The sequence below is a fragment of the Astatotilapia calliptera genome, chromosome 3 (genome assembly GCF_900246225.1).
Source record: "Astatotilapia calliptera chromosome 3, fAstCal1.2, whole genome shotgun sequence".
Classification (NCBI taxonomy): Eukaryota; Metazoa; Chordata; class Actinopteri; order Cichliformes; family Cichlidae; genus Astatotilapia; species Astatotilapia calliptera.
Genome location: NC_039304.1, coordinates 25,697,111 through 25,719,593, shown reverse-complemented (window position 1 = coordinate 25,719,593; position 22,483 = coordinate 25,697,111). Strand labels below are relative to the sequence as shown.

General features: G+C 39.4%; 1 protein-coding gene across 2 annotated transcripts; it reads right to left on the bottom strand.

Annotated features, from left to right (window-relative positions):
- Positions 1–1,854: 1,854 nt before the first annotated feature.
- Positions 1,855–21,921, bottom strand: gc2 (guanylyl cyclase 2). 2 transcript variants are annotated; one of them, XM_026162577.1, is made up of 25 exons: positions 21,699–21,921; positions 19,497–19,966; positions 17,814–17,942; positions 17,517–17,696; positions 17,236–17,353; positions 16,390–16,691; positions 16,155–16,286; positions 15,792–15,895; positions 15,532–15,650; positions 14,744–14,828; positions 14,492–14,588; positions 14,243–14,365; positions 13,959–14,039; positions 13,366–13,542; positions 13,094–13,250; positions 12,858–13,007; positions 11,716–11,864; positions 11,435–11,598; positions 11,114–11,306; positions 10,849–11,023; positions 10,217–10,315; positions 9,995–10,089; positions 9,815–9,900; positions 7,885–7,985; positions 3,391–3,450 (listed from the first exon to the last, which is right to left on the bottom strand). In XM_026162577.1, the coding sequence occupies exons 2-24, from the start codon at positions 19,908–19,910 to the stop codon at positions 7,886–7,888; spliced, it is 3,429 nt and encodes a 1,142-aa protein (XP_026018362.1). In that variant the 5' UTR covers positions 19,911–19,966; positions 21,699–21,921; the 3' UTR covers positions 3,391–3,450; position 7,885. The 2 variants fall into 2 exon arrangements, with proteins under 2 accessions (XP_026018361.1, XP_026018362.1); XM_026162576.1 differs by lacking the exon at positions 7,885–7,985 and having other exon boundaries at positions 1,855–3,450.
- Between the last annotated feature and the right edge of the window lie 562 nt (positions 21,922–22,483).

Sequence of the window (22,483 nt, the reverse complement as noted above, 5' to 3'; positions counted from 1 at the left end):
ACAGCCTGAACTCTCTTGGTGAAGATTTCTTCTATTTTTTTTAAGCAGCCTTGAGGAATAGTTCTCCAGGTTTCTTAAAGGACATTCAAAGCTCTTCTCTGGATGTTGGATGCCTTAGATCCCACACTGCTTCAATAATATTGAGGTCTGGGCTTCAATCCATGACTGATGCTGTTTCACTGTGTGTTTTTCTATCCAGGTATGCTGTCACTGCTCTGCCAGTGTATTTGGGATCATTGTCATGTCGAAAAATGAAGCCACAGCCAACTAGGCACTTTCCAGATCCATTTATAATTGAATCAAATTCAACAAGATCCTCAACACCACTGGCTGAGATGCAGCCCCAAACCATAACATACAGTCATACATCATATGACTGTATTCAAACCATGAATGTCAGGAACTCCTGCTGTAGAGTGATTATAGTGACGTGTGTGTGTGTGTGTGTGTGTGTGTGTGTGTGTGTGTGTGTGTGTGTGTGTGTGTGTGTGTGTGTGTGTGTGTGTAAAGAAGTGGGAGTGGCAAGCTGTCTAACAATTTATGGATTTTAGACCACACATGCACAGTGAGGATGAGCGAGGATAATCCTCCAAAGCCTCCAGGACACCATCTGTACTATCGCTTAAAAACCCTTTGAGTTTATGCTACAGTGGGCCACTAGAGGGCACTGTAGGCTTGTTTAAAAACACATATGTCACTGATTGACAGAGCGATTTCCTGTGTGGGCAGGATATACCAAAACTCACAGAGCAGTGTGAGTAGATGCTGAGGTGCATAGTGTGTAGAGGTTGGCAACTCACTATAGAGTTAAATGCTACAGACCTCCAAACTTCATGTGGCCTTTGGATTAGCTCAAGAACAGTGTGTAGAGAGCTTCATAGAATAGGTTTCCATGGCCAAGGAACTTCATACAAGGCTTAGCATTACTGGAGGCCAAGGTAATGCCATCCAGAGTAAGAGTCTGGTTAGATACCATATTTCTAAGATTTTCAGGGCCGAGTACAATAACCTCAGTTTTATCTGAATTAAGAAGCAGAAAGTTAGCGGCCATCCAGGTCTTTATGGTTTCCAGGCCATTGTGCATCCAGGATAGTGACAGTTCTCCTCACAGACTTTACAGCTGACAGCTCCTTCATACCCAGCCAACAAGCACCACCACCCAACCTCGATATCTTCTCTAACTTTGTAGACCTCATCAATAAGTTGGATGCAGGGGTGTATGGCATGCATACACTGGACTCTAGAGCAGTGGAGATGTACTCATCTGACTGCATTGTGTCAAGTGCAAAGTTTGGCCGAAGGGGTATTATGGTGTGGGGTTGTTTTTCGGGAGTAGTTCCAGTAAAAGAAACTCTTAACAGATAAGCACACTGAGACATTTTTCGTACTCCCAACTTTGTGGGAATAGTTTGGGGTGGGCCCTTTCTGTTCCACTGTGTTCCAGTGCTCAAAGCAAGGTCCATAAAGACATAGATGAGCGAGTTTGTGTGGAAGAACTTGACTGGCCTGCACAGAGTCCTGACCTCAACACCTTTAGGATGAATTAAAGTGGAGACTGTGAGCCAGGAAAACTTCCCATAAACACTCCAAAACCTTGTTTAAAGTCTTCCTAGAAGAGCTGAAGCTGTTACAGGTACAAAGGCTATGATCATAGTAAACCCTGTATTCAGGATGAGGTGTCCCTCGAATTCATATTCCTGTGAAGGCAGACAAATGAATACTTTTGGAAATATAGTGTATGTACCTATTTAGAAGCCATAAAAACTTTATTGGAGTCACTGGGTTATACAAATGTGATAGATAAAAGTCCAGTTAACACTGGTTTTAGATATGACCACAAATTAAACTGTAAACTGAACTTGAACAAACATATGTAACATTTATTTCAGGAAAACTCTGGTAAACAAAGGGAAACAGCTTCAAGATGGAAAATCTCAGAAGAAGAAGTAGTGCATGCCAACATAGTGAACCCTGCATAGATTAAAACTGATCGTAACAACTAAGGCAGTGCTCGACTTAACTAACGTAGACATTTACCTTTAAAAACTACATGCAGCATCATTGCAATCACCACACTCAAAACAATATTTATGCCCAAAATGTTGACTTTAAGCAATTTGAGTATATGTAATTTTTTATTAGAAATGTATAATGTAAAACATTCAATTTAAAATAATCTGGTCAAATGATGTTGGTTCAGTGGTTTACATTCAGTTTCTACCAAGCATATTGTCCATATTAGAAATTACTGTTTATGAGGGCCAATAATCTTTTCTGTGTGTGCTCTAGTAACCGAAGGTAAACCAGATGTTGGAGGTGGGCATTGGTACTGCAATAAGCATTAGTAAAGTTTTACCTCACATTATTTAAGACACCAGTAATTGGTGATTTGAAGGGTAAAATCAGCTAACATGGGCAATATCTTTTTGTAGTTAAGTAATAAAAGCTGCCTCTGAACTCTTTTGTAGGTTATTCTTTTTATAAGCTAATGGTGATAAACATTGGTTGGAGGGGCACCAACACACTACAGAATCACCATTGCTCCTTATCCAGACTTTTAATTTTAGGAGTGTTTCCTTTGTAACATAAGATTAAATTAATAATTTAAAATAATCCAAATCCAAGTGTTTCCTAGGTTTTTTTATTGTAACTTTAATATCTTTGGGTTTTATATTAGCAGTAAAACAAAAAAAGTGTTTTTAAGATTTAACCTTTAACTACCTTTATATGATTTTGGTGGAAAATTTTTTTGGAAAAAAATTGAAAAAAATCAAATAATCTGCCATTGCTGACAATGACTCACTTCCTTTCACTTTTCTAATTACAAGTAGGGACTGCAAGTACCTAAACATAAGTATTTATTCAAATACAAATGCAGGGTTCTCCTCATCTCTTCCTCCTTCAGACAGAAACCAAGGAATGGGATGTTTGGATTAGCTCTGCCCCTCAGCTGCTGACAGACAGCTTCTGCAGATCCCTGCTTTGCTGAGTCTAGACTTGCTGGCCTCTATTCATAGCTCCATATTGGACTACATCTCCTGGCTCAAGCCGCTAATGCACACAGACTTAAACACAATCTGAAATGATACTTTCACTAGCCACATCCTCCTCCTGTCAACTGCCCTCTGTGGAAAATCACCATCAAATTTTAGTGAGGATATAAAGAGTTTCATGTTTTATGTCCCTGGAGGTTCAAGATGGTAATCGTATCCATTTTCTCTATTGCTCTTCCCCACTGGAATAGCGCGGAGGCTGGAGATACTGTCCGGTGTCCAGTTGAGGCAAAGTCATGAGTTACAGGTCATTCAGTGATGCGTCATCATGACGTTGTCGTCGTCTTCTTGCATGTAGAGCTGCGTCACGACACGGACGTGCGAGATTTTTTTCACTGCCTTGTGAAACATTAGCTTCATGTCCTTCGACTGCTTCCTCGGAATGCAAATGCTGGTGCTGAGAGGAAGAGGAGAAGCAATCAAAGGGGGAAGAAAAAGGAAAGATGAACAGAACATTAACGCAAGATGGGAAAAGATTACTTCTTTTAATGTTGGAATTAGCTTCAGCTATGAGTAAATTATTACAAAAAAGATATAAAAGAAAAAATGAAACATTTTGGGGAATACGCTTCTTTAGTTTCTCGCTATGACGACGAAATCACTAACACTCGTATCCATATAAGACCTATAGTCAGGTAGTGATTAGCATAGCTTAGCTTTAGGTCTGGAACCAGAACAAAAACTGTTTTATTAATTAAAACAGCCAAATAGATGACTTTTCGAAAGTTAGGCAAAATTTTCATATCTTTTAATATCTGCATAGCCTAGCAAGTTGTTTAGCTCACTTTAGCTAACCAGATATTAGTTAGCTAAATTGCTAAAGTAGCATTAATCTGACTTTTTAACAGGATGTTGAACAATACCTTTAAAGGTACTTTATGCAATTACCATCTGCAAAATCTAATTACTGTTATGTGTTTAGATGTTTTTGGGTGTGTACTGCTGCTTTTTTTAACTTTAACTAGCTACACCTATTTCCTTATTGAGGCTTTGTTATGCTGCCATTTTAAAAAGCAATGTGCTCCTAATGGCTTAGTTTGAATTCTAGAATTACAAACTGGTAATACGTGAAAGCATAGGCCAACCCCAGTTCAACCTGTATCTATATATCTTCAACACAGTAGAAACTTTGAGCATGAAGTTATAGTAACTGTTTCTTCACAGTCTCTTGATGGCTTTAGTTCATTTTGGAAGGTTTGAAACACAGGAATTAACAACAAGTACAATCATGCGAAACAGAAAGTTTTTACAGGACTCTCTGAAATCCTGCGACAAACTAAGTACACTGCTTCCAATGGGAAGTATCAGAGAGCGGAAGTTTCAGTAGTTTGGTGGTCTGGAGTATTCAGGTGCTTGTTAACACAATGTCATAGTCTTCCCAGGAGTCGACACCCCATCTAATTCACCTCAAGGTCAGATCATGTTCAATGTTCAAAGAAACTGCAAAAAATCCAAGAGCTACATCTCAGACTCTACAGGGCTCGGTTAGTTCAAACTTAAAATTCACGACAGCACAATTAGCAAAAGACTCAACATGTATGGCTTGTTTGGAAGGGTTGCCAGAAGATACCTTTTCTCTAAAAAGAATAGCTTAAGTTTCCAAGTCGAGTAAACCACAAGACTTCTGGAACAATGTCCTTTGAACAGATGAGACCAAATGAGGAAATATTTGGCCATAATGTACAGTGCCATGTCTGGAGAAAACCAAACTCAGCACATCAGCATAAACAAGCTTATACCAACTGTCAAGCACGGTGGTGGAGGGGTGATGATTTGGGCTTGTTTTGCAGCCACAGGACCTGGACAGCTTGCAGTCATTGAGTTGACCATGAACTCCTCTGTATACCAAGGTATTTCAGAGGTGTCAGGAAATCTGTCTGACAAATAAAGTTTGGCCCTATATGGATAATGTAACAGGACAGTGACCACAAGCAAAACATAGATTTCACACAACTGCATAGACTCCTGTGAAAGCTTTCTTTTTCACATGACTGTACATTTAAGAAAAGAAAAAAAGGAAGTAAACATTGGAAATAACATCTATACAGACAAGGTCATAAATACAAACAATTATATAGACATTCGTGGTGTTTCCTCAGTACATAGTCAATTTAGAGGTGCACTAATGAAAATAAAACATCTGTACTGTAGACATGTATGAAGAAGCACCATGACATATCAGATTTCACATTTCAGCCCAGGTCAGTTGGTGTCGGTACATCACCACATTAAACGAAAAGCTTGCTTTGGGAATATTTCCCTCTGATGGGGTAAGAACCTTAAACAGATGAAATTTTAAAAAATTACGTTTATGATTAGCTCAAACATTTCGAGTGACAACAGTGATGTGGTGAATGGTCCACATGTGACATTTTCATTTTAAAAACTTGTAAAGTAGAAGAACTGAGTTTTGTCAGTGATAAAAAAAAGAGGACTTTCTACAGGGAGTGCAGAATTATTAGGCAAGTTGCATTTTTGAGGAATAATTTTATTATTGAACAACAACCATGTTCTCAATGAACCCAAAAAACTCATTAATATCAAAGCTGAATGTTTTTGGAAGTAGTTTTTAGTTTGTTTTTAGTTTTAGCTATTTTAGGGGGATATCTGTGTGCGCAGGTGACTATTACTATGCATAATTATTAGGCAACTTAACAAAAAACAAATATATACCCATTTCAATTATTTATTTTTACCAGTGAAACCAATATAACATCTCCACATTCACAAATATACATTTCTGACATTCAAAAACAAAACAAAAACAAATCAGCGACCAATATAGCCACCTTTCTTTGCAAGGACACTCAAAAGCCTGCCATCCATGGATTCTGTCAGTGTTTTGATCTGTTCACCATCAACATTGCGTGCAGCAGCAACCACAGCCTCCCAGACACTGTTCAGAGAGGTGTACTGTTTTCCCTCCTTGTAAATCTCACATTTGATGATGGACCACAGGTTCTCAATGGGGTTCAGATCAGGTGAACAAGGAGGCCATGTCATTAGTTCTTCTTCTTTTATACCCTTTCTTGCCAGCCACGCTGTGGAGTACTTGGGCGCGTGTGATGGAGCATTGTCCTGCATGAAAATCATGTTTTTCTTGAAGGATGCAGACTTCTTCCTGTACCACTGCTTGAAGAAGGTGTCTTCCAGAAACTGGCAGTAGGACTGGGAGTTGAGCTTGACTCCATCCTCAACCCGAAAAGGCCCCACAAGCTCATGTTTGATGATACCAGCCCAAACCAGTACTCCACCTCCACCTTGCTGGCGTCTGAGTCGGACTGGAGCTCTCTGCCCTTTACCAATCCAGCCACGAGCCCATCCATCTGGCCCATCAAGACTCACTCTCATTTCATCAGTCCATAAAACCTTAGAAAAACCAGTCTTGAGATATTTCTTGGCCCAGTCTTGACGTTTCAGCTTGTGTGTCTTGTTCAGTGGTGGTCGTCTTTCAGCCTTTCTTACCTTGGCCATGTCTCTAAGTATTGCACACCTTGTGCTTTTGGGGACTCCAGTGATGTTGCAGCTCTGAAATATGGCCAAACTGGTGGCAAGTGGCATCTTGGCAGCTGCACGCTTGACTTTTCTCAGTTCATGGGCAGTTATTTTGCACCTTGGTTTTTCCACACGCTTCTTGCTACCCTGTTGACTATTTTGAATGAAACGCTTGATTGTTCAATGATCACGCTTCAGAAGCTTTGCAATTTTGAGACTGCTGCATCCCTCTGCAAGATATCTCACTATTTTTGACTTTTCTGAGCCTGTCAAGTCAAAGGAAAGGAAGTTGCCTAATAAATATGCACACCTGATATAGGGTGTTGATGTCATTAGACCACACCCCTTCTCATTACAGAGTTGCACATCACCTAATATGCTTAATTGGTAGTAGGCTTTCGAGCCTATACAGCTTGGAGTAAGACAACATGCATGAAGAGGATGATGTGGACAAAATACTCATTTGCCTAATAATTCTGCACTCCCTGTATTTAATGGACAAAATCCCCACATCTCTCCCTTGAACTGTCTTTAGATATTGCCGTTTTTGTTTGCATTTACTTGTCTCTTGACCGACTTCAAAATCCCACAGGAAATCTTTTGTTTAGTTTAAGCTGCAAGAAACTTCACATCAGATATGAGTAACAGTGTAACGGTAAAATGAATGAACAGAAGAAATTTATTCAAACATTAGATTTCCTAACCACTTTTTCATGTCTGCAGGCTTTTTGTATGATCAATAATTCTCAAGTAATAATGATTGGCATAATAAATAGGCCCCAGTAAGGACTTGACAAATTAGAAATTGGGACCATAAGTTTCTCCTTTTGAAATATGCTGGTTTCAGTGCTAAGGCACAACTTATTTTTGAAAGTTTCATTACTGTTTGGTGGTTTGTTAAAAAGTGTTTGCAGTTACAAGTTGATGAGTTCCATGTAACTATGGGTTGCCAACCCAACTATGGGTAACCAAGGCAATCTGGTAGTGACCAAAGCAATTGCAAGGAGGTTATTGGCAGAACATCATCTTTAGGACCAGCAAGCAAGCTCCAGCAACCGCTCAACAGCTGGTTGGGAAACATATATGTTGGCTCAGGCCTTTTTTTGAAAAAGCTCAAAGAGCTATTGTACCAGATTCCCATTTATATGACAAGCTGCTTCATGCTGTGGCTAAGATTTCTTGTGTAACTTTGAAGGTGTCACATTTAAGACCCAATCAAATGCAAACAAACTGCACTGAGACAGTTCATTCCCCAACATATGTTTGCCCAATGATGAGTAACGTTGCCAACCAAGCCAGTAATGTTATACATTTTTTTTACAATGCATAACATTACCTCAGTTTTTCTTCTTTGCAAGTTGTTCTTGTTGTTGTTTCTCGGCTTTCTGTTTCTTGTACTGGGCTATCTCGGCCATCTGCAGCCCATGGGCCATTTGCCTGTTGAGATGAAGTGAACAGCGTGATGACAGCACACACATACGCACACAGTGTAGTCCTGCAATGGCTTGGCTTTCTCTCCAAAGAACAGATTAGCTGACAGGTGGATTTATAGTAATAGCCACTGCTTAGGTCCACAGCTTTATTCTGTAATGCTGTAAGGCTGAAATCTTGTGCTCAGTGTACAGTTTAAGTGAACAAGGCACACCAAGCCATTACCAACAAACTCACAGCTGTAAATGGGAATAAATGTGAATGTGTAAAAACTTCTATAAAACTACGTACTCCAAAAAGTAAGCGTTTTTTTTTTTTCCAAATGTCTGAAATGACCTAAATGTGTTGTAAGTTATAAGTTGTGGTTTTGTTAGTAGCAGTAACACAGTTGCAATATTAATTCTGATGGATACCTGCAGTCAGTGTTTTCTCCTTTTAACTCAACCTTTCATCCAGTTTTTGCATCTAAACTTAACCACCATGGACAGAAAACATTAGTAATTATGTTTGACTTTTCAGATTTGATGAAATGACATTTAAGAGTATGTTTGGAGCAACTCAGTTCCCCTACCTGCTTTTCCAGCCAGAATCTAAACACTGTTCTCAGTTTTTCCTTTTTAAAGAGCTTATTTTGCTTTGTTCGGATGGTTCGGGTTCTCACATTCAAACTTTTAAGAAAGTTGAGGAAGGAATCACAAATAGAAGATGGGCCTGGAATCAAACTAGGAGCTGCTAACAATGAGCCTAAACACATTTTGACTGATCTCACATGATGATAGGACCCTTTAAAATATACGTTTTGAAGTTTTCTCCAGTGAATTATCAGAAATCCGATAAAGCATCCCAGGGTACCAGAAGTAATTTCTGTTCTTCCGCATCAGAGACATTAAATTGGTGCCGTTTTGCTGTCGAAATTATGAATTATCCCATGATGATACTCGGAAATGGTTAGAGAAAACAATCTTGGTGGAGTGGGTGCAACCTTTGTCATAATTTGTGTAAGGTTGAAGACATCTGCAAACACATGTAGGATAGGGAAGCCAACACATTTTATTCTTTGCTGTCCATTTTTAAAGAAAGCAGCTTTAAAAATAAATTTCAGCTTCATACTTTTGATAAGTCTGTGGAATTATTTATAATGTAGATGGGCAAGGTTTTTTTTGTTTGTTTGTTTTGGGTATTTTTTGTTTTTGTTTTGCTTTAGCTGTCATTAATAACTACTTGATGTCATTTATTTTGAAAATCTGATATATTTCTGTAAACTTTTCAGAACAAACTAGGAGCTGTTATTTTGAAAAATTCCCTCCAAATTAACTGGTTCCTGTTGTAGTCTTTAAATTAAAATAACAGTAGCTCAAAAGGTCAGGTAGGGTTTGACCTGCACTTCTTACTATTATGGTCATGGCGCATGTCTGTATATGTCTTTATGTAAACTATTTGCTCCCCAACAATTGGACCAATCTTAAAAAAGCTTTACACAAACGTCATCACACACACAGCAATTAATAACTGAAAGGGTTTTTTTTAAGTTTTATTATAAACCTGAATTATTTGGATTGTTCTATATGTTGTGTTTATTTCATCATCCCAAATGCAATGTTACATTCCCTATTTGTGTTTGTTTAATTTTTCACATTCAACAATAACCATCTGTACATAATTTAATGGTCACTAAAATTTCTATCTGTGAGAGAATTTGGCATGATGTGTTGCTGTTTTTACACTAAAACAAGCATGGGAATTGTTTTTAGTGGATGGACCAGTGCAGTACTCTTGAGGGTAAAAAGGAAGAGGCAGAGTAACACAGGAGAAGGAGAAAAGTCACTTATCCCTACCCAGACTTGAGGTCTGGAGGAACAGGCAGGGGTTTGGTAAACCCATCTCTCCCTACGAGCCAGTAGGTCTCCTCTATTCCTTTCCCCTGAGAAAGATATAGAAAGAAACTATAAGAGGCTGTATTTTCACTTCATCTGATCATAATGGTGAAACCCATATTTTGTGTTTAAGGGCTGTACCCGGACTTCTGTCCTTCCTCTCAACTCCAACTTGTAGCCAAGATTTAGTTCATGGAGGACCTTCACTGTACTCTGATGAACATGGATCCTGTAAGCTGTAACAGATAAATGTTTAAAAGATACATTTCCAGGTGAAGAAAGGTGACTTCACAACAAGTCCACGTTCATGTCTGGCTATTTCATCCATCTACTGATTTTTCCGTTTATAGATTAGCAACTTACGCATCCCGCTGGACTCCATACGAGAGGCAGTGGTCACTGTGTCTCCAAACAGACAGTAGCGAGGCATGGTGAGACCCACAACACCTGCTACGCACGAACCTACAACACATACGTACACAGCAGGTCAACTTGACAATTTCTCCTTGTCTAAATGTGTTGAGTTGCTGCCACATGATTGGCTGATTAGATATTTAACCTAATAAACTTGCCAGTGAGTCAGTTAGTACATTTTTTTGTGATGAGTTTATGACTTCAATTTGAAGTCTCACTGAAAATCATATAATTTATGGCTCAGTTTGGACTAAAATAATAATAAAGGAGGGTCCTCTTTTACATATGTCTACCTTGATGACAAGTTGGCAACAGCCAAGAGGTTCAAATTGAGGCTTCAGAGGGAAACTTGTGTGACAGCAAAGTAGCTGTATCCATATTCTAAATGGTTAAAAGTCAATGGCTTTGGGTTTCGGGTAGTTTATCGAATTTTGTGCCAATAAAAATGCTAAAAATCATTGACACATCATATATGCTTACATTTTAAATAACCATGAAGTGTACATTACTTCAAATTACTCTATACTGACAACTGTACAACTAAAAACCCTCCTTCACATATTGCACTAATGCTTTAATACCTGTGTGAAGTCCTATTCGTATCCTCACTGGAACATCAGGCATGTGTCTCATTTTAAAGGTCCCCACAGCACTCAGAATGTCAAGAGCCATGTTGGCTATTTCTGTGGCATGTCGGATGCCGTTAGGAACTGGAACACCTGACGCTACCATGTAAGCATCGCCTATTGTCTCCACCTGGAGGAGATCAGAAATGAATAAGCATCAGTGTCATGTGATGAGATTTAATACCAGAAGCCACAGTACGACTACATAAAAGATTATCACCTTGTAGACATCATGGTTTCCTATGATGGCGTCAAAGAGGGTGTAGAGGTCGTTGAGGAGATCGACCACTTCAATGGGTTCGCTGTTAGCTGAGATGGTGGTGAAGCCAACAATGTCACTGAAATACAGTGACACCTGGTCAAAATATTCTGGTTCAACTGTCCCGCCCACCTTCAAAGCCTCTGCCACAGACCTGGAAAAAAAAAGTGAAAATATGTGTGATTGTGGCCAGGTAAACAGGAGGAAAGAGCCAGGTATCAAATAACGTGTAAAGGTAACAGCATTATCCTCATCTTTATACCATTGAAAATAATTACTTACGGAGGCAGCATCTGAGTCAAAAGCTTCTCTGTCTTCTGTTTTTCTATCTCCAGCTCCTCTGTCCGCTCTCTGATTAGCTCCTCCAGGTTAGACGAGTACTGCTCCAGCATCCTCAGCATAGAGTCAATGATGTTGGTTTTCTTCCCCTTGTTGATGTTTTTGAACTGGAATGAGAACATCGACATCCTCAAAACCCACCAGAGTTCTCCAAGAAATTATTTCTAATATTATTTCAAACATATTTTCTCAAAATAAAAATGTATATTTTGTAATAGCCCTACCTGGTCAAAGATTTCATCAAAGACCGGCCGCTTGTCTGGCTGTTCATTCCAGCACTGTTTCATCAGCTGGATACATTCCATTGGAGCATAGTCCGGACTGACCACTGGACGGCACAGAGGAGGAGGCTTACACAGCTTCTCTATTATTTCTAAAACACAGAAACACCAGTTAAATGAGGATGCCAGTACTGGTAAGTAAACTGATCCAGAAGGAAACAACTTTGATCAACTTTACACCTCCCCCATTTGGCTAAGAACATATGTGCAGTGATGTATTGAAACATCTGCAAACATACATAGAAATACAGTATATAAGAAAGAAACAGAGCTTGTACAGTTCTAACCAGCCTAAAGGTCAGTATTTGGTATGAACACCTTTATTCTTCAACATAGCCTCAACTTTCTCAGGCAGCCTTCTTGTCATTTCTTTAAGTAGTTTTCAGGAATAGTTTTCCAGATCTCTTGAAGGACATATTAAGCTCTTCTTTTGGATGTTGGCTGCCTTTAGATGATCCCAAAATGCTTCAACAATGTTAAGGTCCAGGCCCTAATGACTAATGACTAAATCCATGACTAAGGGTGCTCCACTGTGCGTTTTTCTATCCAGGTATCATTTTTACTGCACTGACAGTGTGTTTGGGATCATTATCATGCCGGAAAATGAAAATGTTGCCATTTTAATGTTTTCCAGATAGTATTGCATTGTGGTCAAAATCTGAATGTACTTTTCTGCATTCATAATTCCATCAATTTTGACAAGATCTCCAAATCCACTGGCTGAAGTGCAGCAACAAAGAGCCCCTACTGTGTCTTATAGATGACTGTAAACACAATGTGCTCCTCTCTCCTGACCTCATGTCTTTTGAATTTTTTGTACATTCAACCAAAGAAATGGGAACAAACTAAGCTGCTAGTACCCAAGCACCCAAAGATACAATTTAAAACTGGTTCTTTGCTAAGTTGCATGTTATGTTCACAGGTTCACTCTAGATTTCTGCCTGCTGGAACCTTTAAATTGGAGGAATCTTTTCATAGAAGAATCTAATCTTGTCAAGAATTGAAGCTGTCTAATCTCTCTGAGTCTGGACTTGTGCGTTTCTACTAGCTTTGGGAGGTTTATTATTGTGAAGCTATTCTCTTGCCTTTATCAGACAGGTCCAGCATGCAGAATGGAGGCCCTCTCACCACCACCTCCTGCATGATGATGGCGAAGCTGTACACATCACCGGGTAGAGTCCCGTGTAGTCCTGCCTGGCCACTCCTCAGGATCTCTGGAGCAGTCCAAAGTAACTCTTGCACAAAGATGAGGGCATTATTTTAAAAACAGGTTGGTAGTGCTTTTTTCAAGTAACTGTTCCTGTTGCATAGTTTGTCTCACCATCTGCATGTGGCTCAATATAAGGGAACCTCTGAGCCTCTAGGACCTCATTGTAGCCATAATCTGTAACCTTCAGGACAAACCGTCCATCCACCACACAGTTGCGAGACTTTAGACGAGTGTGAGACACTCCACGGTGATGGAGATACTTCATACCCTTAAAAGTATAACATTTTAAAAATCTTTGATTAATCCTGACTGCAGACAAGGATATGTTCCTTGTCTAAAAAAAATACCAAAAAATACTCGTGTTCCTGCTATCTGCCTTTCACCTTAATTAGATCCAGCAACAGAGATGACTTGAACATCCAGTCGAGCTTGACGTCTTCGTTTAGGAGCAGGTCCTCGAGGCTGCCTCTGGAGCAGAACTCAGTCACAATGGCGAACACGCCACAGTCATGAAAAAAGCCAAGGAAAGGGTTGACGTTCTCATGACGCATGTCCTTCATCTGCAGACAGAAACATCTTGATTTTCACGTTTTTGGGCTTATAAGACCAAGGATTACAACAAGAAGAAGGTATAACTGAATCTGTCTCTGCAACAAAACACCATGTCATCAGCTGAGAACCTCATACTCATGTTCATGGTGGTAGTGAGTGCACTGACATTTTTTTCTGGTTCTCGGTAAAAATGTATGACATTATTTAAGTCTTTACTCCATGAAAGCCTACTAAGAGAAATCCCTGAAGCTGGAAACCCAGAAACTACTCTAATGGACGCCAAACCACGACTTTAATCATGTAAACTAAGGTTTTTTCAAAACATGTAATTAAGGATACATGGGAGGTTGTCAGATGTTGTCTTTATGAAAAAAGTAGTTAAACTAAAAAAATATCTACTTTGTCATGTAACAATATCACGTACCAGTTCAAACACATCACTTGTTTTGGGATTGATGCTGCTAAATGTCCCATAAGGAAGTCTCTTCAGCCACGCCCAGTCCCCCTAGTGGAGAAAAACACCAAACAGCGCAAATACTTAGACATCTTTTTAGGCTTTTAAGCCATGTAAATCAATTTAATTTTAGTATTTTTTGCACATCCATGCTGGACCAATGCTGCATGAGTTACATGGAGCAATCTGTAACTGTTTTATTTCTGTATAGTTTCGAAACTGTTGCACTGCAGCTCATAAATGGATGGCCTTGCCTCAAAAATTACAACGTTGGAGTTTTCGTAGGTGGCTGGCGATTGGGTGGAAATCGTTGAGGCAAGACTGCGTTCAGACGTGCTCTTCATGCCGCTAGTCCTACTGTCATCCAGACTCAGCTTCTACAGAGAGGAAGAAAATTATTTGTCAGTCGGTTTCAACTTTACATCACGCAATATTATCAGTTTGGATAAATACAGGAAAATGTTAAATTAAGAATTCAGAATTCTAAGTAGACGGAGGCTGACCTTGTTGCTAAGCGATGGGTTTATGAATGTGACATCAGCCAGTGTAAGTAAAATCTTGTTGGGACCTCTGACCAGCCGGATCTGATTTATCCGTCGCCTGATGGAAATAAGGGAGGTTGATGAAAGTTAACGCTTGAGGCATGGAGATATCAGAAAAACAGCTACATGATGATAAGTTCTAAAGTTTTTACCTGGAAAGATTTTAATTTATACTAATATTCAATAACATCATGTTTTAAGACATCTTTGTACCTGATGCAGTAAATTAGTGGCACAGCAACAATAAAGGCAGCAATCACCCCAAGGAGCACACTTATGGTTGAGAACAAATCCACTCCTGGAACAGAGAAGAAGAAGTCGAAAAACAAATTTTATCTTAAAAAAATCTGTAATTAGATGCAAACATTTACTAGCTTATATTGTCAAAGCTTTAATTTTAATTGTTAGTTTAAATTCAATTTTGAAGTAGGTATGACACTTCCAACGGTACAAATACTTGTAATGAAATTTTTGAAACAAAACACAAACACTTTCTTGGAACTGCACATATATTTATATATTTGTTTGAAGTGTCATGTATCATTCTTAAATATATCAAATGTACACTGAAACATCCAGAGCACAGAGATCAACGTGACATACTGTGTATAGATGTGTGCTTGGTCCTTGCCAAGCAGCAACTTACAGTTCCTTAAATGGCCACAAAGGGCTGCCTTCATGAGTCAAGCCCCATAGACTCCTCTGTTAAAATGTCCAACCTTACCGCAGAAAAATACAGGTTTTTGCTTCTTTCAGCTAATTTCCTCAATAACTATTTTAAGGGTTAGGATTTTTTTGTGTAACTCAACCGTTTTATTGTTATTTCATTATTTTATAATGGCTTAAAATTATGCCTTTTTAGGAAAGTGTTGAGTTTTAATAGGCTAGTCATTTAAGTCATTGAAACACAGTCTTGAATGTATTGTATTTGTGGTGTTGGTGCCTTTTTTAGCTTCACAGCAGTAACCCAATGGACGAAGTCAAAGTTGCTACATCCTCACCTCCTGAGCAGATGACTCCTGGAGTAAACCAGCATGAGGCGTCTTTCTTGGGTCCATAACCTCGAGGGAAATGGATGTCTTTACCCAGGAAGCGGACCATACCGATCTCCATGTCGACCCTGTCATTAGTCAGTTAGATCAGTTGTTAATTTTGAATGGTATCTGCACTAGTACAGCATTTCTCTTGACTTGCCTTCATTCCTTCATTTCCTAGTCAGACACAATAAAACACTAAACATGTAATCTCAGCTCTTAAATACCTGTGTGTTGGCTTCAGCTCCCAAGATATTCCATCTGTGTCCAGTATGAGGTATTCCAGCAGAGCTGCTCCAGACCCATTAGTTGTAATTGGGTGACTGAAGCCCTGCAAAAAAAAAAGAAAAAAAAAAAGGGGTACGTCCGTTTATCCTTTGTATAGATCTTTCTCATCTTATCATATAGGCTATTCTATTTTATTAAATAATTTAATACAGAAATGCACTATATTACCTATTGAGAAAAGTAACTTTTTAGAGTTATATTGTACAGTAAACCAGGTTCAGAAACTGAAATAGATGGAAAGCCTACAACAGCAGCAAGGAATTAGGCATAAAAAAAGTAGACCCAGTGCTGTGTCTCATTACCTGGAAGGCCAAGTTTTGGCTCTGTCGTGCCAAATTTCCTCCAGACATCCACTCCCTGGACTCCCGAACCCGATGCACTGCATGAGCCATGAAGATGACAGAGTTGTAGATGGTACCAAACAGAGGCGATACCTACAGCACACACAGAGATGTCAACTTCAGCTGCTTTGCTTATGGCAATGTCTTCAATAGAAAGACAATGCTTAATGTATTAAAATCTCTTTCCGTGCATCACCTGCTGGGGTTTCAACGTACTCGCCACCTCTCCTCTTTCCATGGCCTCTCTATAAGCCTCGTAGAACGACACCCGGGGTGAGTCGATGGTGACGGTCAGCACGGCATCATAGGCCCGCAGCAGTTTGTTGTTTCTCTTCAGAGCTGGGTAGGTCACATTATGGTAGGGCAGACTGTAGAGCAGTGTGTCATAAGGAAGAAACACTAGAGAGCCATCAATCATCTGCATATCGTAGGCCGTCTCCAGTAGAAGCCTCTGGGCTGTGCCACCAATCAGAACCGAGTGCATGCAGAGGATCACAACTGGGACGAGAAATGAGACTGAACATCAAGATCTGACATGTTTCATCATTGACTGACATTGTCTTTATGTGAAAAAAAGTAAATGTTTTTCTACTGATTGACAAATTGTTAGCCAATATGCATTTCCTTCCTTTATAATCAAAATGAGCTCAATTATCAAAATTTCATATTGTACTCAGTCTGATATGACACTAGCAACTGAGTCCTTAAATAATCAGGAAAATGTTTACTAAGGTTGTAGCACAAGCAAGTTGAAAACTGTTTTCCTGCAGACCATAAAAAACTGGAAGTTTTTATGCAACCACAAGGGTTGCATAAGAAATTTAGGTTTAAGGTACTTCCTACTAACTCGATTGCGTAAACCCTCATTTAGATTTCGCTAATCCACTAGTTTGCAAATGTCTACTCAGGTGCAAGTGACATAAATTTCATCATCAGATGGTCAGGGTCAATGAAGATGATAACAGAAATGACTACTTGACCATCGAATATCCAGTTGAGCGCAAGTGAGTTGAGACTTAAATGAATATAAATGAATACTGACCTCGTATTTCACTCATCTTGCGGACCTTGGTGAGAGCTCGTCTGATGCCGTGAGGTGTGTTCTCCATAAAAGTGACCAGTCTGACCGGCATGCCGTGGCTCCTCAAGGCGTCAGCCACCTGGACATGATAGAGAAACATGGCCTAGACAAAACTTCAAAGACTGATAGTCTTGGCTTTATGATCAGGTATTTGATGTTGTAACTCTTCTAGGTATCTAGGCAGCATTCAGAAACCTGTGGCTGTTTTTGGAGTCCAAATGTGAAAACAAAGGTTTTCAAACCTTGGTTGCTGTTTCCATCCAGATGTCCTCAGAGGAAGAGATGATGCCAATGTGAGCCCACCTGAAGTAGCTCATGACACTAAGTAGGACCCAGGTAGGTCTTGCCATCGAGCGAGCAAAAGTCGGATGGCTGCGAACATCATCCAACTCATAGCCAACACATCCCCAAGGAAACAGTGCCTGGAAGATTACAGTAGACAAGAAAAAGGGTTTGTAACGAGACCAAATCACAGCAAAATATGATTAGTTTTTCTTCCTGATGTGTTAAAGATGCGTAGTAGACACATTCCAGCTTACTTTATTCCAGCCTTTGCTCAGCATTGAAGCAGCATCACAGTAGCCTGGGTTGGCTGGGCCAATGTAGCCTGAAGCTTTGGTGTGGAAACCCACAAATGCCTCCAGTGCCCTGGATGTCTCACATGGCTCCTGAAAAAAATGTCCAATAATCCAAAAATTAATACTGAAACAAACCAGCCAGAAAAAAAACAAGGTAAATTAACTTGAAACAGCCATGCATCAATTTTCTTTCATGCAGTGTAGAGCAGCTAAATTATATTTGCAAGGATATAGGTTTGTTCAAGATTTCCAGTGTTAAAGCTACTCAACAGCATAGCACATGCAAAGTTAAATTATAGTGGCATACTGTTTAAATGATGAGCAATTTCTTTAATATAAGGTGTTCTTTGCCTCTGCATACTTTCTGAATGCTTGTTCCTGTTTTGGTTTTTTTTGTTTATTTGGCTTAATTTATAGATTAATGTTGCTAGCTAAATAAGCTAACTTTGGTTGTCTAACAAACAGTGTTGGGAAGGTTACTTTTAAAATATATTCCACCACAGATTACAGAGTAAATGCCCCAAAATGTATTTTGTAACATATTCCGTTACGTTACTCAATGACAGTAATGTATTCTGAATACTTTGGATTACTTAATATATTGTCATGCGTTTTTACAACTACATGAATGTACTATTGCTGTGTGATTTATTACGATTACTGAAGGTTACTCGCCATACTACATTTTTAAATATTAATATAAAATGAGCAACAGTTGGGTGGACATTAGGCTGCACTTTTTGCAGCGATCTTGTATAGAAAACTGTTCTGCGCGTATATAAAACAGGTCCACGGCTCTGAACCATAGTAAAGGGACCTCTGGCTAATACGTTGGTTCTGTGTCGGGCTCGTAGCCAAAACTAGCTTTACTTTGTTGTCTGGGTCAACTTTGCTAGCAGAGACAGAGAGAGGCGTTGAAAGGCTGCTCCAACGAAAAGTATTGTTTCGGAGGAAAACACGAACAGTACAGTCGAGTCTTAATAGCTTACTTACAACTGAGCTCGTCAGGCTCTCTTTTTGGCTGCAGTGGTTATTATTATATTTACATGCTTCCAGCTCCCGTTTCTTCTCAGTGACAGCTCGTACTTTTCCAATCTCCTTTTTCTCCCTCCTCGCGCTCACAGACACATAACAGGTATGGCAGTCCATTCTCCCTGCAGCACGGACTACACTGCCCATGAGGCTACATTCTTTACAGCGATACCTGTAACACTCTGCCTACTGCCTTCATATTAAACACTTCATATTCTTCACATCATTATGAGACGCAAGATTGAGACACAGGCATTAGAGCCTCTTAATGTGCGTTTTGTTTGGGTTTCCATCGGCGTGGAATTACCAAAAATAGAGAGACCATAGCCTAACATATGAAACAGGAAAAGACCGCCGTGTAATCCCTTTATTTCAAAAAAGTAACTGTATTCTGAATACCACCTTTTTAAACAGTAACTGTAACGGAATACAGTTACTCATATTTTGTATTTTAAATATGTAACAGCGGTACATGTATTCCGTTACTCCCCAACACTGCTAACAAAGCTTTCCTTGCTGAGTAGCCCATAATCTTAATGTACTTGGTTCATGTATATCAGCAAATATAATGCTAGTAGTGAATCATGTGTGGAGCTTCGGTCAGTTGTGTACCTGCAGCACTGCATACTCAAATGTTACAGCATAGGACAGTGAGGCATCCTTGTTGATGCGATTGACAGCGAGCTGTGCTGCCACACTGGGAAGGGCCTTGGCAAAGAGAGGGTCACATCCCCAGGGCCCCACCACTCCAACCCGAAACCAAGCTGCCTGGGTTGGACAGGGCAGTAAGCACAAGGAGGCCAGGAGGATGAAGAGGAACCTCAACAAGCCACAAAAGGAAAGGGGTGTGAGGGAAGGAGGAAGATTTGGAGCGCAGCAACATGGATTTAAGGAGGAAGGAGGATGAGCTGAGGGAGATGACTTAATTATAAAAGCAGAGTAGGAAAGGCAGAAATCAGGAGATGATTCTGGTGTCTTCTTCCATGTCTGAGGTAAGGAGGTGAAGGCACGGCGTTGCTGTCGCATCTCAAGGCTCACAGGAAGGTTGGTGAGGAAAGTCTGAAAGTGAAAGTGTTGCTTCCCTAAAATTTAGATGAGTGAAAGAAAGAAAAGCCTGTCATTTGAGCTCCTTTCCTCAAAAACATTCAGCAAGCACCAGGGAAATGTTATACAGTGTTTCCATCTAGATTGTCTTTTGTAGAGGTTTGAGGATATTTGACTCCAAGTCTCATCAAGTTTAGTTCTGACTTAGAGGAAATTGATGCTTTTGTGGGACAATAATGAGACTTTTTTTTTTTACTCTTCTCCACTCAGCTGTAACCTAAATAATTTTGTCTTGCTTGAGAAATGGTGACATAACTTATAAATCTTTTAAATGTAAGTTAATTTAATAAATTTGAGAAAACATTAAAAATAAAGAAAAGTATTAGATTGAATTACCAAGAAAGCAACGGTTCAGTCACAAAGACAACGGTCTTTTTCTGAATATCACTTGAACCTAATGAGCTGAGGAAGTCTGAGCTTGTAGTTTTGTGTATAGTTTCACTTTAAATGATCCCATCCTCAGTGTTTTAAACTTGCGTGCCTGTTTTCCTCCCTGCAGACCACTAATTAGTTTCAATTGTTTATTGTTTCTGAGCTAGTTCTCTTCGTATTCCTGTTCAGTCCTTCTGGTTTCTTTGTGAAGCCCGTGTCCTTCTCTCTGCGCTTTGGTTTGTTTTTTCTTCTTGGATTATTCATTTCATCCATCCATCAAACCTTACATCTGCAGGTGTTTAATTCAGAACATTATATTAATTGTTTTCTTTTTCTTTCTTTTAAAGACGAATTAAATAGGGTAAGCAAACTCTTTGCATTATATCCTCAAATACTTGAGGGAAAAAAAGATGTCTAAAAACTGCTTAAAGCTAAGTTTAATTAATTTGTAATTAATCAGAATCAGAATCAGAATCAGAATACTTTATTGATCCCTGGGGGAAATTATTTTTTGTTACAGTGCTCCATTTTAAACCAAAGCCTTTGTAAAAAAAAATTGCCAGAGGGATTCCAGAGCCCGTGTTTTACAGTGTAACTACAAAAACTGAACATGCAATCAAGGATGTCCAGATGTTCACACATGTGGACATGGTTTGCAGGCGGTGGTAATGATCGTTTTGGGTACTTACAGCTACTGCATTTGTAAATTTACTGGATGCTACTTTATCCTTACAGATTTCTTCGGGGAGTTTATTCTGTACTATTTGTCCATGATATGCAATTTTATTGACTTTGTTTTCTACACACCAGTGACATCTTAAAATCTAATGCATTCTTACTGATTTTAAAGAAGAAGATACCTGCCAGCAAATTTCTCTTCAACCAGGTTAGTTAGTAAAAACTCCAGTAACAGATATTTGAGTTTTAATGTAACTATACCTGAAAGCATGTCAACAGTTTATCAGCTGGGTACAACAGGATTATCTGGTGTGACCTTGTACTGTTTCATAATCCTCGTGTAAAATTATTATCAGTGCTATGAACACAAAAAGATAAATCCAAGTGGCCTGGCTCTCAAATATCTCATATTTCATAGCGTTATAACAGGATTTTAGTACTCAGATTTTGCAGATTCTCGGTGTGTGAATTTTACACGTTTATACTTGTGCTTGAGACGTTTTAAAGAAGCAGTGGATTTCATCCGATTTTTGCAACTTTACTCTTACTCAGCTGCGGCTAATTCATTTTTCATGTCTATCTAATTTTATTTGCAGTATTTAACTATGACAAGGTGTTCCTTGTTATGCCTGTCATTGTTTTTATTTTCAGGTTACTTACCATGCTTTGGTGAGAGGGACGAGAGGCAAATCTTCTGCACCAAACTGCCACATTTACGACTTGTTCCATCTTCTCGTTTTGTTTACATCCTGGAATTTAGTCCGTAAAGTTGTCTAGTATTGCTGCATTATGAAGAGTCATACATTTAAGTCAGCTAGTGAGTCTGCAGAAGCTTGTGCATTTGTGTGTATCAGATGACCTGGAATAAGTGTGTGTGTGTGTGTGTGTGTGTGTGTGTGTGTGTGTGTGTGTGTGTGTGTGTGTGAGACCTGGCCGGCTTGTCAGATTATATCAAATCCAATCAGGACCTTTTGGAGCGGTAAGCAGCACTGACTGAGAAGGGGAAGTGAAAACCATGTCCATTATCATCGCTGGGCTTTAATCATATTTTCATATGTGTTAGTTGTAGAACAAGAACAAATTAAGCTCGTTGTATTGACAACATAATTTAATTTATCTCAGTGTAGTTTTTGTATCTTCACACACATGTGAGTTTTACTGACATCCTATACTCGATGCTGGCCCACCATTTGCAGTTTACACATTGATGTTTGAACGAGAGGGCCTCATCCGTATCTTTACAGACCCTGCTTTGCACTGGTGTGCAGCCATGTTGGAGTGTTGGAACAAGGGGTCTTCCCCGAACTGCATGAAATTGTCCAAATGTCTTGGTATGCTGAAGCGTTAAGAATTTCTTTCTCTGGAACTAAGGGGGCCGAGTCCAACTCCTGAACACAGCCCCACATCATAATCCGCCTTCCCTAAAACTTTACACTTGGCATAAT

Excerpts from the sequence above, each read along its gene's own strand:
- gc2 (XM_026162576.1), bottom strand. The coding sequence starts at position 19,910 with ATGCGACAGCAACGCCGTGCCTTCACCTCCTTACCTCAGACATGGAAG. Across the intron at positions 17,943-19,496 it reads TTGAGTATGCAGTGCTGCAG|GAGCCATGTGAGACATCCAG; the intron begins GTACACAACTGA and ends CATTTTTTTCAG. Across the intron at positions 17,697-17,813 it reads TGAGCAAAGGCTGGAATAAA|GCACTGTTTCCTTGGGGATG; the intron begins GTAAGCTGGAAT and ends GTAATCTTCCAG.